Source organism: Protobothrops mucrosquamatus, unplaced genomic scaffold (genome assembly GCF_001527695.2).
Source record: "Protobothrops mucrosquamatus isolate PMUCROS unplaced genomic scaffold, P.Mucros_1.0 scaffold_126, whole genome shotgun sequence".
Classification (NCBI taxonomy): Eukaryota; Metazoa; Chordata; class Lepidosauria; order Squamata; family Viperidae; genus Protobothrops; species Protobothrops mucrosquamatus.
In genome coordinates this window covers 394,915-407,836 of record NW_015386202.1, presented here as the reverse complement: position 1 = coordinate 407,836, position 12,922 = coordinate 394,915, and the positions used below count along the sequence as shown (strand labels likewise).

Genomic DNA, 12,922 nt, shown 5'->3' with positions numbered 1-12,922 from the left:
TGGATTATCATGTTTGAATGGCTTGTATGAACTGAAGTTCATCCACCTCTGTTGCTTCCTCTGAAAGAAACAAGCATCTGGCTGTTTTTTTTTGTTTTTTTTTTGTTTGTTTTTGATGGAGGAAAGAGAAACACCTCATTCCTCCCTGAACGTTGATTGCAACACATGAAGTAGAGCTCTATGCTAGAATCTCTTATTTTCACAGTGAGGCTTTGTCCACAGGCTCAGTTCATATGAAAGTGACTCAGAGGCTTCTTTCCTCGCTCTTCCAGGACTTCTAACAATACTAAAAATATTTTGGAGTCTGAATCGAGTTGGGTAAAACCAGGTAAAGTAGTAAAAGGCTGCACAATTCACTCAGATGTTCTTATTGGTTGGCATCATTTTTTTCAACGAGTTTAACCATGAGCCCAAGACTTAGCAAGGAAAGGAGATTTGGGGGTGGGGGAGAGAATGGGAAGAGGTCTTTAATCAATGGCTGAGATTCAAGACAAGATGCTGATTTGCATGTCTTCTCTAGGTTTGAGTACTCGTTCTAGCTGCTTCCATTTAGGCTGTACCCAGCCTTTGTGAAGCATCTGCGGGAAATTCTGCCTAGACTGAATTGCATTGACATCTGTGAAGCTTAGGTCTGTAGATGAATAAATGGTGTCTGGGCAAATCCCACTTATTTTGGCTCCTGTGGAAATGCAGAAAATATGGGAGAGATAATGAACAAAGCAAACCGATAACAATGGCAGTGTGGAAAAGTCATCCTTGTAATTGGATTTGTGGTGGATAAAATGATCTGCCAAGTTACAGACAGGGGACAAATCTAGGCACAATCCTTTTATTAAAATACAGGAATCAAGCTCATTATTTATTATAACCATGGCTTGTCTTTATTTAAAGGAATTTATGATGGTATTTATCAAAGATGTCCGTTGGTTATTATTATTGTTTGACAAGATATAGCTTAGAAGAAATAGCACATTCTTAGTCATGAGCAAGAGCTATTTCCTCTAAGCTATATTTTTTATGAATTTGAATTTGATTTTTAAAAGCTACATTTTTATCAGTTTGAGCCGTCATCTCAATTAGCTCTTTATTTTACATGCCATATTGTTTATTAGAAAGCCAGTTTGGTATAGTGGTTAAAACACCATGCTAGGAACAAGGAGATTGTGAGTTCTAGTTCTGCCTTAGACACAAAGCCACCTGGGTCACCTTGAGCCAGTCACTCTCTCCCAATCCCAGGAAGGAGGCAATAGCAAATCATTTCTGAAAATATTGTCAAGAAAATTACACGGACTGACCCAGACAGACTGGCTCAAAGATAAAAATAGTTTATTACTTCTTTTTAGTTATTCTTAATTAAAAAGATAGAATCTTATACCAATGCTGTAACAAAACCTTACTGTTATCTATGTGTCCTTGAAAAAGTAATTGAAAATGGAGATTCTTTATATATCCCAGTGTTTTAGTATTTTGAAACAGCTCCCCTTTCTGTTCTTTTTTGATGGAAGGATAGAACATGTAATACTTAAAACAATGAACAGAAAAATGTAGCATTTTTTTCTACATTTTTTTTCTTTTACATTCTTAATAAATGTCTACTACTTTTTGTTAAAAATGATGCCTTTCCCCCAAATTCCCTACATAATAAATACATAGTAATATTACTGACAGAAATAGATTCTGCTTTTTTATCTCATCTCTTTCATCTCTTGTCTAAGATGTCATTGTTCATCTGTCTAGAGAAGTGTTTTCTCAACCTTAACATAGTTGGCTAGGAAATTGTAGGAGCTGAAATTCACACATCTTAAATAAAGTTTCCAAGGTTGAGAAACACTGATTTAGAAGGAAGCGCTATTAAGTCTGCCAAAGCAAATGTAGCAAGTTTTATGACATCTTAAAAACTACTGATTTTATCATATATTTGTTAGTTCTTGCAGGCTAAAAGTTTCTAAAACAATATTGTTGATCCTAATCGTGTTGATTTTATCATGTACTATGACCATACAGATGAAAATCAATTTTATCTGTCACAAAGAACTCCTGATACAAACTGGAGAATACATGATTTCTCAGGCCTATAAAACAAGAGAAGAAGGGGTCAGTCTATTCTCCAAAGCACCTGAAAACAGGACAAGAAGCAATATATGGAAACTAATCAAGGAGAGAAGCAACCTAGAACTAAGGAGAAATTTCCTGAGAGAACAATTAATCAGTGAAACAACTTGCCTCCAGAAGTTGTGGATGCTCCGCCACTGGAAGTTTTTGAGAAGCGATTGGACAACCATTTGTCAAAAATGGTATAGGGTTTCTTGCTTGAGCAGGGGTTGGACTAGAAGACCTCCATTGTCCCTTCTACTCCAGTATCCATGCCCTATTTCTTACCTGATTCTAGATAATGAGATTTGTTTATAAATCTGTTGCCTAATGTCACATTTTTGCAGACCATTTGGATTTCATTCTTTGTCAGTCTAGTTTACATCTTTTTTGCCCACCAAAAGAATTGGCAAGGGACTTAATGTGGTTACGACATTGCTGCCCATTAAACTTGGCAAATCTAGTACGTATGTAAGAACTGTAAAATAAAGAGTTATAGCCATCTGCTATAAAGAATAAAATCTAAAACTATTCTGCTATTGCTCCTCACCTCCAAAGGTACAGTGCATCTAACAGACAACCCTGTATTAAAGCACATGTAAACAGTTGTGTTCCCTAGTTATCCTAATTCAGGAACCAGAAGAGTCTCAGCAGCTATACAGGTACTCCTTGTTTAATGACAACTGGGATCAGCAACTTGGTTGTTAAGAAAATAAGTTGCTAAGTGAAACATCACAATTTTACGATCTTATTTCCGTTTTCCTTGGCTTTACAGACTTGTGAAAGTTGTACATGCAAAGACTGGTGGCAAAGTTTCTTTTCTATCCTCATTATAACTGCTAAATGGCTACCTGTAATGCTGGCATCTAACGGAAATTAGTAGATGGGACATTTCACCTTTTTGAAAGAGGCAGTTAAATAAAATTACCACAAACATTAATTTCTCGTTTGAGATGTTGCAGATGGGAGTTCTTCTAACAGATGGCCTTTCACTCCCTCGCTTTCCCGTCGTTTTCAAAGAACATTGTGACAAGGGACAGGTGCCAGCCACGCATTCCTGTCTTCCACGTTGCTTTAGCTGCAGGCATCTTCTGTTTGGGATTCTCCCAGCATGCCAGGTGTGGAACACATCTTGCTATGTCAGTTGCAAACAGCCAAGCCTAATGGAGATGGGGATTTTGTATTGTGTTCTCAGAGGCAGATTCAGAAGTCTCTCTTTTTCTCCCCACCCCCCCACCCCACCCCCAGGGTGATAATTGCCATCTGCAAAGGAAGCAGTGCTAATGGAAATCCAGGCTGTCTGCATATTCCTTGTGAATTGTGGAAGCTGAAAGGAAATTGGCTTAATTTTACAAGCCTCCTCCCTCCATCCCAGAAGGCTTGCCATCATTCTGAAATGTTGCCATAGATACAGCTAAGAGGGAACTCTGCGTGAAATCAAAAGGGGAACTATAGAAAGATTAAGACACGTGAACCTTTGAGTTGCCTTGCTAGTTTGAAAGAGCAGTCACTACTCCCAGGATGTATATTTATTCCATTTTCACTTCTACCAAATAAGACGTAAAGAATAGCTGCTGACAATTGATCCTGGGTGTCCCAGAACCAATAGAGACTCGAGAATAAACAAAAAACATGGAGTTATAATCCTTTCCAGTATAGAAAACCACACATATGTTGGCTTTGGAACTCCCCCACCCTACCCAACCTTCAGAAGATAATGTCGAAAAATCCTGATATTAAACATCTCTTGGGTGCATAGAATTAAGAATTACTATAGAACAGCTGTTCATTACATTCCATTTTTTTTCTTTGGGGGGTGCATAGCAGAATATCTGGGAATTTTCTTTTCTTGCATTTAATCATTTCAATAGTAGTTCCAGTACAGGTGATTGGATTCAAAAGCCCCTGGCCCAAAAGTTACCCAGTCAAATAGAACATAGTTGAATGAGGAATGTGTGTTTTCATACCGGTAGTCTTAAAATCACTAAGCCTGTTAATCTTAAAAGGCTTAGAATTACACTTTTACTAAAATAATACTTAGTAACATGCAAACCTAGATAGATAGATAGATAGATAGATAGATAGATAGATAGATAGATAGATAGATAGATAGATAGATAGATAGACAGACAGACAGACAGACAGACAGACAGACAGACAGACAGACAGACAGACAGACAGACAGACAGACAGACAGACAGACAGACAGACAGACAGACAGACAGACAGACAGACAGACTAGAATAGACATAGACATAGACATAGACATAGACATAGACATAGGCATGCATCAGAAGCATAGTTTTCTTTAAATCCTTACCAAAACTAACAGCAGGAGATTATACTAAAACTAAGTATTTTAAAATATTAAATACTAGGGAAGATAATATTTTTATATTACAAACCATTTAAACTGTTAGAAGCCTTGATAAGTACGTTCCAGCTTACCTTCTTTGAATCATGATTTAATATTAGGAATTTGGAGGTTGCTTAACCACAATTCCCAGAAGTCCCAGCATTAGCTATACTGGTTAGGGGGGGGGGGTCTTGGGAATTGAATTCAACAACATCTGGAAATTCCAGGTTGTCTGTTTCTGCATTTAATGGAGTGTGGACTGTTTTAATAGCAGACTGAACATTTCGTTTCAAAATTCTTTTTTTTTTTTACCAGGAACAGATCAGAGCATAATTCAATTCCCCTAAAACTCACATGTTGCACAATGGTGCAGATCAGGCACTGCTGCGATTCTTGCTTTGTACATCTGTAATCATGTTCATACTTCATTTACATGTTTTAAGAGTCTGATTTTTTTCCAGACCCTGAAATTTTCTTGCACAAGAATTTAAGAACTCCGAATACCGGTAGTTAAGGAAATCTTCATGAAGAAGGCACTATTGAATTCCATGAAAGAGCAACAGCACCACATCCTGGACAACTGCAGCTTTTTTCTTAAATTGTCTTTGTGTTTCCTGATGTATCTCTACAGTTGCCCCAGAAGAAGGGACAATGAAAAAGATATACTGCATATCTTTAATGTATATGCCACTCAAGAATCCAAATTCTTCGCAAGGCTCCAGATTGTTCTTCATGAATTGTTAAGCATTATATTTTCACCCTAGCAAATGAAATACAACTTTAAGGCAATTGTACTATGAGTGCAAAGAATTAACCTGCAACCACCATTAAGGGAACTATTTTTATGGTCTCCATTCCATGAAAACTCACAAGGCTAAAAAGTGCAGCCTTCAGATGTATCTGTTTATTTCCATATAGAAGCACAGTAATTCTAAAATGCTATATATCTCTGTTTCTTACAGCTCCTGCTATAGTTGTGCCACCGAAAACGATTCACAATGTAACTGGAGCCCAAGTCTATCTATCCTGTGAAGTGAAAGCAGTTCCAACACCAATCATCACTTGGAAGAAAGTAGGTTAAGGGTCTTTCAAGATGCCAGTTGGTTGAATCAGGCAGCTACATCAATGCCAGGCATATTTCTGATTCAAAAGCAATATCTAACTTGTGGGAATAGGTTGTGATCTGGTGAAGCTGGCACAGCAGCGCCTGCATTTTCTGCATCGCATGAGAAAAGCACATCTTCCTTCCCCTGTCCTGACCCCTTTCTATAGGGGGACGATCGAGAGCATCCTGTCATACAGCATCACAGTCTGGTTTCAGACAGGAAGGCGGTGCAGAGAGTGGTGAGAATGGCCGAAAAGGTCATTGGCAGTTCCCTCCCTCCCATCCAGGACATAGCACAGAAGCGCTGTGGGACACTACACATCCTCTTCACAACCTGTTTTCCTTGTTACCTTCTGGGAGGAGGCTTCGTGGTATCCAAAGCAGAACATCCAGATTCAGCCATAGTTTCATTCCATACAGCATTAACCTTATGAACTCTCAAGCTTCCTCCTTCCGTTATATATTCAAGATGGACAGTATTTAATATTTATTTGCTACGTATATGTAGGGATGTGGATCTATACATATGTTGTTCATAGTATGTTTAGGTGTACTTCATGTATGTGTTTCACTTTGAGAGCGGGTAACTAAATTTCATTTTTGATGTGTGCCGTTGTGCCCACAGTAAAAAAATGACAATAAAGGTTATCTTATCCTGGATCCTCTAGAACAGGGATGTCAAACAGCCGGCCTGCGGGCCAGTTGTATCATACAGATAACGTGCCCACTTCAGCTCCAGCAATGCAAAAAAAGTCGTGATACATCACATCACATGACATGGCGAGTTTGACATCCGTGCTCTAGAACTCAAAAAAGATCAATTCAAAGAATGGATCTTAAAGGTTGCATTAAAATCCTGCAGGAGTGCAGAGCAGCTCCTCATTTGGGTGTATTAACAATTTTTTCTTTATCCTTAATTAGCTGGAGCTGACAAAAGCATTGAAGTCCTGAAGATAGTGAGCTCTGTTTATTCTTGAATATACAGTGTAAGAAGAGACTGTTGTGTGATAGAGGTAGATTCTCACCCTTTTTGAAGGATTGTAGTGAGTGAGGTAAAGATACAACATGTGTATGGCAAGCCTTCTCTATTATTTTTTAAATAAATCTTTGCATTGTGGCTATTTTAGGACTTGCACAACAAATGTCTTGTGTTTCCTTTCTCATAATGCTCTTGATTTTTGGCAGCAGATACCAGAAGGGGCTCAGAGGATGCAAAAAAGTGGCCCAAAGACCTCTAACTGTCTACCCTACATTAGATGGTTAAGCCTATGAATATCCCAGGAAGGGGAATCTTGAGTTACGGTAGGCTAGGAAAAGCAGTACAATAGCTATAGCAAATAAAGTGTCATAGAGCGGTGATAGCGAACCTTTTAGAGACCGAGTGCCCAAACTGCAACCCAAAACCCACTTATGTATCATCGGGTGCTGGGTGAGCATGGCCCATTGGGTGGGCGTGGCCCATTGGGTAGGCATGGCCCATTGGGTGGGCGTGGCTTTGGTAATAACGGTAGACTGGGTGGGACTAAAAAGTTCAATCAATCAATTCCAACTTTGCGAGATCTTTTTTTTCCCACGAGAAGTTGAAATTGATTGATTGAACCTTTTTTTTTTTGCACACAGCAGCGGAGGCCTAAAGCGAAAAGGTTTTATAAAACCCAGCTGAAGGCCTAGGATTGGGGCGACGGCACGCATGCCCACAGAGAGGGCTCTGCGTGCCACAGGTTCGCCACCACTGTCATAAATATTGGAATGTAAGGTTATGATGAGGCACAATATTAAACAAAGCAAGAAAATAACTAAGCTCAGAAAGCACCAAGGACCTGTCATTTCAACTCTGAGTGACAAATATTCTCCATTGAACAAGGCCGTAAGATTTTTTTAAAATTACAAGTTGTTACATAAAAAGGTTTGAATAAAATATATAAATAATTTTAAGCCAATGAATCTCTTTCAAACATGCTGTCTTCATTAAATTCCACAGGTCACTGAGTCCCCAAAGGGAGTTAGGCTCTTGGAGGAATTGCCCGGAGACAGAGTTAACATGGCTGTTCAGGTTCGAGGTGGTCCTTCTAAGCATGAGAGCACCGGTTGGGTTTTGGTAAGTACGTCAGAAGGAGCAAGAAGGCAATTTGTAATGGGGCAGCTACAGGGACATGGAACGATTGTTCTGTGTAGGATCTCATTTCTTTGGTGAATGATCCATTAGAATTGTATATCATCAGTGAGTGTGATTAAACCCAGTCATTTGTGGTATAAAAGCCAAATTTATTTATTTGTCAAATTTATTTGCCTCCTATCTCACTGTGGGGCTACTCTAGGCAGCTTACACCACCAACAACAAAAACGGAGAAATGAAAAGAAGTGTAAACATAACAGTAGCAAAGCAATGGAACAATAGAATAAACAGTGAAAAAGAAAACAATAAGGATATAGTGATATGAGAATAAAAGATGGGTGGGTGGGAAAGCATGGAGTGAGGGGGAAGGTGGGGTTTGCTGTCAATTAGTAGCCCCTCCAGCGCATTAATGGTTTTATCTCTTTATTTTATTTTATTCTGTCATTCCATTTATTCCTACCATCATGATCCTACCCTTTTCAACAGACTGTCAGGAGATAGATAGGTTGCCCATGCCAGAAACTGATTTGATTGCAACTAGACAGATTTTGAAATTTAGCCAAAGGCTGTGTATAATCCTGGCTGAAACATAGAAAAGTACACACACACACACAGAGAAAGAGAGATTGCCCTCTGAGGGCCACTGTGGATACAACTTGCAAATGAGCAGTGCTAAATTTTCCAAGCTTTGTAGGATTGGGATTTTATGGGGAAGGGTGCTTTCTTAGAAGTATGAAACAATAAAACTGGGAATAATTGACTCAGTTGCAGGGTTTCAGAAGTATTAGGGCATAAAATGGATGCTTAGAGTGGGCGTGGTTTAAAGCACCCATTTTGCCTCTCGAAGTTCCTTAACTCTCTCTTATAAAAAGAACGGGCTAAAAGTATTAGCTCCACCAAATGCAGTGGTGCTTTGCTGCATCTAGAAATGTCCTGGGTCTGCTAAAAGGATATTAGAGGCAAGTATGGAAACTACAGCTTCTGCATCTATGGGTGGAACAGGATCTCCACCATTATTCGTTCTATTTGTTATGCTGGCTTAAAGGATATCATTGGTGTAAGGAAAGATCAAAAGGACTTTAGGTTTTGTAGCAAGTGTGCAATTCTCTTTCAAGTGCCTTTTCACTGACAGTAAGAGTATTCATCCTTACTCTCATCCTTACACACATATCCCACTTGGGATATGCACAAAGTAATGTGCTGAAACTCGTTTTCTGCTTGGAAATCTGAACTTGAGCAACCCATAAAACTGAAATATATTATGTATGAAGTAGTATTTCCTTCTGTATTTTTTCTTCAATTATTAATTGAATTCTAGTGACAAGCACATCTTTCTACTGATGCTATATTTCAAACTGCATTGTTTTTTCCCCTATTTTTCCCATAGAAATTACAGCTGGTGAAAGTTAATAATATATTTAAAAACCCATAAAAATAATTATATATTGTGATATAAAATGGCAATATATAACATTAAAATTTAGAATAGAATAGAATACAGCTGGAAGGGATCTTGGAGGTCTTCTAGTCCAGCCCCCTGCTCAAGCAGAAGAACCTATACCATCTCAGACAAGTGACTGTCCAGTCTCTTCTTAAAAACCTCCAGTGATGGGGCGCCCACAATTTCTGGAGGCAAGCTGTTCCACTGGTTAATTATCCTCACTGTTAAGAAGTTTCTCCTTAATTCCAGGCTGCTTCTGTCTTTGAACAGTTTCCAACTATTGTTTCTTGTCCTGCCCTCTGGTGCTTTGGAGAATAATTTGACTCCCTCTTCTTTGTGGCAGCCCCTCAAATACTGAAATACTGCTGTCATGTCTCCCCTTTCTTCTTTTCTTTAGACTAGCCCAGGGGTAAGCAACCTTGGCTCTTTTATGACTCGTGGACTTCAACTCCCAGAATTCCTGAGCTAGCATGGCTCAGCTTGGAAACTTCTCCCTTTTCCCTCAGCATGCCTGGCTCAGGAATTCTGGGAGTTAAAGTCCACGAGCCATAAAAGAGCCAAGGTTGCCTACCCCTGGACTAGCCAAACCCAAGTCATTTTATTGATAAAAATTTACTTGAAGATTTAGTATGTATTAGAATGTCAATACCATTTTCAGTAATGCAGAATATCTTCCTAGACCAGGTGTCCTCAAACTTGGCCACTTTAAGACAGTTGATTGTAATATTATAGAAAACTAAGTAACAACATAGCAATAAATAACTTTCTATTTATAATAAAATCATAAAGTTTACAATAAAAACCCAATTAATTATATATACTGTAAATAAACTCCTTCTATCTTCAGGAAAAATCTCTTAATAACAATTTTGTCTACGGGGAATTGCCCATAGCTGTCATTGTCTAATTTTGAAATTTTAAGCCGTCAAACCAACATGTCCTCAGGATGTGATCAAAAAAGTCAAGATGACAGCACAATGGTGCCATCAAAGCCCCTTTAATGTGTGACACACATTAAAGACCAATACTTGAATGGAGGATCATGCATAGAGCCTGCAGCTGTAGGCTAACACAGGAAACACAAAAGCAGCCAGGAAGGAGGCTGTAGCAAACCACCTCTCTTTTTGCCAAGAGACCCACCATTGATCTTAACTTAGGGAGCCTTTATCTTTGATGATGATTGCCGTTGATTTTATTGGACTTTGTACATGTCATGTTTGCTACTAATTTTATAGGAGTTGTATACCTTGAAATAATAAACAATACAATAGACAAGGTTGTTTTTCCCAATTGATCACCAAGAAATTATCAAGTCTGTTCTGGACTGGTCAAAACGGTATTTATACTTGGCAGACAAGGAGAAGACTTACCATTTAACAAGAATTATTGTTCCTAAATAGCAAAGGAACTGCTGGACCCAAAAGTTCACTAAATGGTGCTGTTAGAAAGAGGTACTGTATTGTATTCTATTGAATACAATATAAAAAAGGATTACGGGTATGCAAACACAATCACACTGCAATTATAGGAGCAAAAAGAAAGAAAGAAAGAAAGAAAGAAAGAAAGAAAGAAAGAAAGAAAGAAAGAAAGAAAGAAAGAAGACTCCAAAGAATATGTTTCGTGTGCTTGTTTTTCCCCTAGATTAATCCACTGACAAAAGATGATGAGGGCGTTTACCAGTGTCATGCCACAAATATGGTGGGAGAAACACAGGCAGAGGGGACTATTAAAGTCCTACACCAGAATAAAAATAAGAAGGATCACTTCCCAGCATCAGAAGACGCAAAGTAGTAAGGTAACCTTGATCCCTTTAGTCCTTCTTGTTGGTAGAAATGCCTTTTTAAATGAATGTAAATGCCTGCCTTTTTTTTTCATAGACAAGGATGGCATAATAAAATGAAAAAGGGGGGAAAGGCTTACAAGTCTGTTTTAACCTAAAGGCAAACAGATCTTGACCACCGTGATATATTTATAAGCACACGGTTGCAGTTTCCACACCATTATTGCACATGTTACAGGAATTATCCACTGAAAGAACTTTATCCTACATTGGGTATGTTTCTTAACTTTTTAAAAAGGAAATTAGTAGGTATCCTTTGCCTAGTGCTGTCAAACAGAATCAATGTACATTTCACTATAGGCAAAATCAAGGCATTGTAGGAACTATGGAAACGTTGCTGGAAATAGCCACTCTATGGCCATCTCCTGATCTCTGAAGCATCTCAGAAATGAGACCTTTTGCAGCAGTGATTTATTTTTGGGTAATTGGGGATTGCTATCCTCAACTTCATAATTTACATGATGGATTTCAATGCAGAAATATCTGTAAAGGCAGATAGGTTGGCTCACTTTCTCAAAAAAAAAAAAAGATGGGAGAGAAAGCTGACAGACTTGCTGGGACAATGAAATGCTTAGACCACACAGTAATGAGAACAGGTTAGGGGACTTGGTAGCATACATGGATCTCGTATTGCTTAAGGTGGTGGTGGTAGTGGGGAGACTGGAGCATCCTTTCTTATTATTGCAGTATCGTAACTGTTTGTGCCTTTAACCTGTTTAACTGCACTGAAACATGTTAATGCAGGCCAAAATAAAAGATTGTGAGCCAATCACAACTCCTTTTCTCATTGTATTTGTAGTATAGAGACTCTATACTAGAGGCAAAATTAAGACTTGTGGACTTAACTCCCATGGCTGGCTAGGTACGTAATTCTGAGAGTTGGAAGTCCACAACTTGCCAAAGTTAGACACCCCTGCTCTACAGTATGTGATATTATCCTACATTTTTCCAAGAACTACTCCATGTGTTTGAGAAGTACAGCAATTGATGCCACATTTTCTGGCATATGACTGCCAGACTATCATTCTGCAAACAGCCCACAATCATTGACATGCACGCTATGCAAGTAGTTTTGGCTGTAAAAGCTGCCACTCAAAGCAGGATCAGTGAATGTTGGCCAAAGTTGAAATGTAGCACTTTTCCCTCCTCGTCTTAAAAAGAAAACAGAGAACCAGAACAGATGGGAACATGGTAGAACAGGAGAAAGTGCATTTTAGGGTCTTATAAAAATAGGAGCTAAAAGGTAGGGATGAAAAGAGAAAGAGTATGCATCTTTGGATGCAAAGAAAATTAGTGGGTTACATAAGGGAGAGTGCATAGAAAGAGAACAATTAAGAATGGAACAATAAGCTGAATTATAACCAATTATTTATCTGTACCTGATGATACAGCCCTCTGAATCTAAACAGAAGCCTTCAAATTAATTTTCTATAAAACTGCATATAAATATTATTTGTGGATGCCACAAGTTAATTTTTTTTCTCTCCTTTCCCCACTTCTGTCTAGGAGACATCCTCCTGTGGGATCGGAATTGAACACTATCTAGAAGCCAATGAATTAGTGAATGCTTTCTTACTTTCTGAAGACTAGAAGATACCATCTTAATCTTTTCTTGAGTAATAGCGATATTTGTACCCCCTTTTTTAGTGTTTGATGAATATTGAACATATAGTTAGTATGTAACAAAGACATAATAAAAGCATGTTTTTTTTAAAAAAATGTTTTTATTAGCACTCTTAAATATATCTAGAAAACATTACAACTTACCATAGCAACAAATTAACTGGCAAAACATTAATTACTGTATTTAATTTAAAATTGAGACAAAATATTCATTCGACCTCTCCCTTCACTAAGCAATTGATTCTCCATCATTTTTGTCCATAAAATTAAATGGCCCTGTGAGAAATATCAGAAATAACATTGTATTTGCATTAGTTTAACCACTTGAATGTGGTTACACTAATATTGCA

At 38.2% G+C, this 12,922-nt stretch overlaps 1 protein-coding gene across 1 annotated transcript; it reads left to right on the top strand.

The window, feature by feature from the left end:
- The first annotated feature begins 3,808 nt into the window (after nucleotides 1-3,808).
- Nucleotides 3,809-12,651, top strand: IGFBPL1 (insulin like growth factor binding protein like 1). The gene is made up of 5 exons (XM_015817257.1): nucleotides 3,809-3,842; nucleotides 5,410-5,519; nucleotides 7,534-7,650; nucleotides 10,751-10,904; nucleotides 12,456-12,651. The coding sequence occupies exons 1-4, from the start codon at nucleotides 3,809-3,811 to the stop codon at nucleotides 10,898-10,900; spliced, it is 411 nt and encodes a 136-aa protein (XP_015672743.1). The 3' UTR covers nucleotides 10,901-10,904; nucleotides 12,456-12,651.
- Nucleotides 12,652-12,922: the final 271 nt, after the last annotated feature.

Excerpts from the sequence above, each read along its gene's own strand:
- IGFBPL1 (XM_015817257.1), top strand. The coding sequence starts at position 3,809 with ATGTCGAAAAATCCTGATATTAAACATCTCTTGG. Across the intron at positions 5,520-7,533 it reads CAATCATCACTTGGAAGAAA|GTCACTGAGTCCCCAAAGGG; the intron begins GTAGGTTAAGGG and ends TAAATTCCACAG. Across the intron at positions 7,651-10,750 it reads AGAGCACCGGTTGGGTTTTG|ATTAATCCACTGACAAAAGA; the intron begins GTAAGTACGTCA and ends TTTTTCCCCTAG.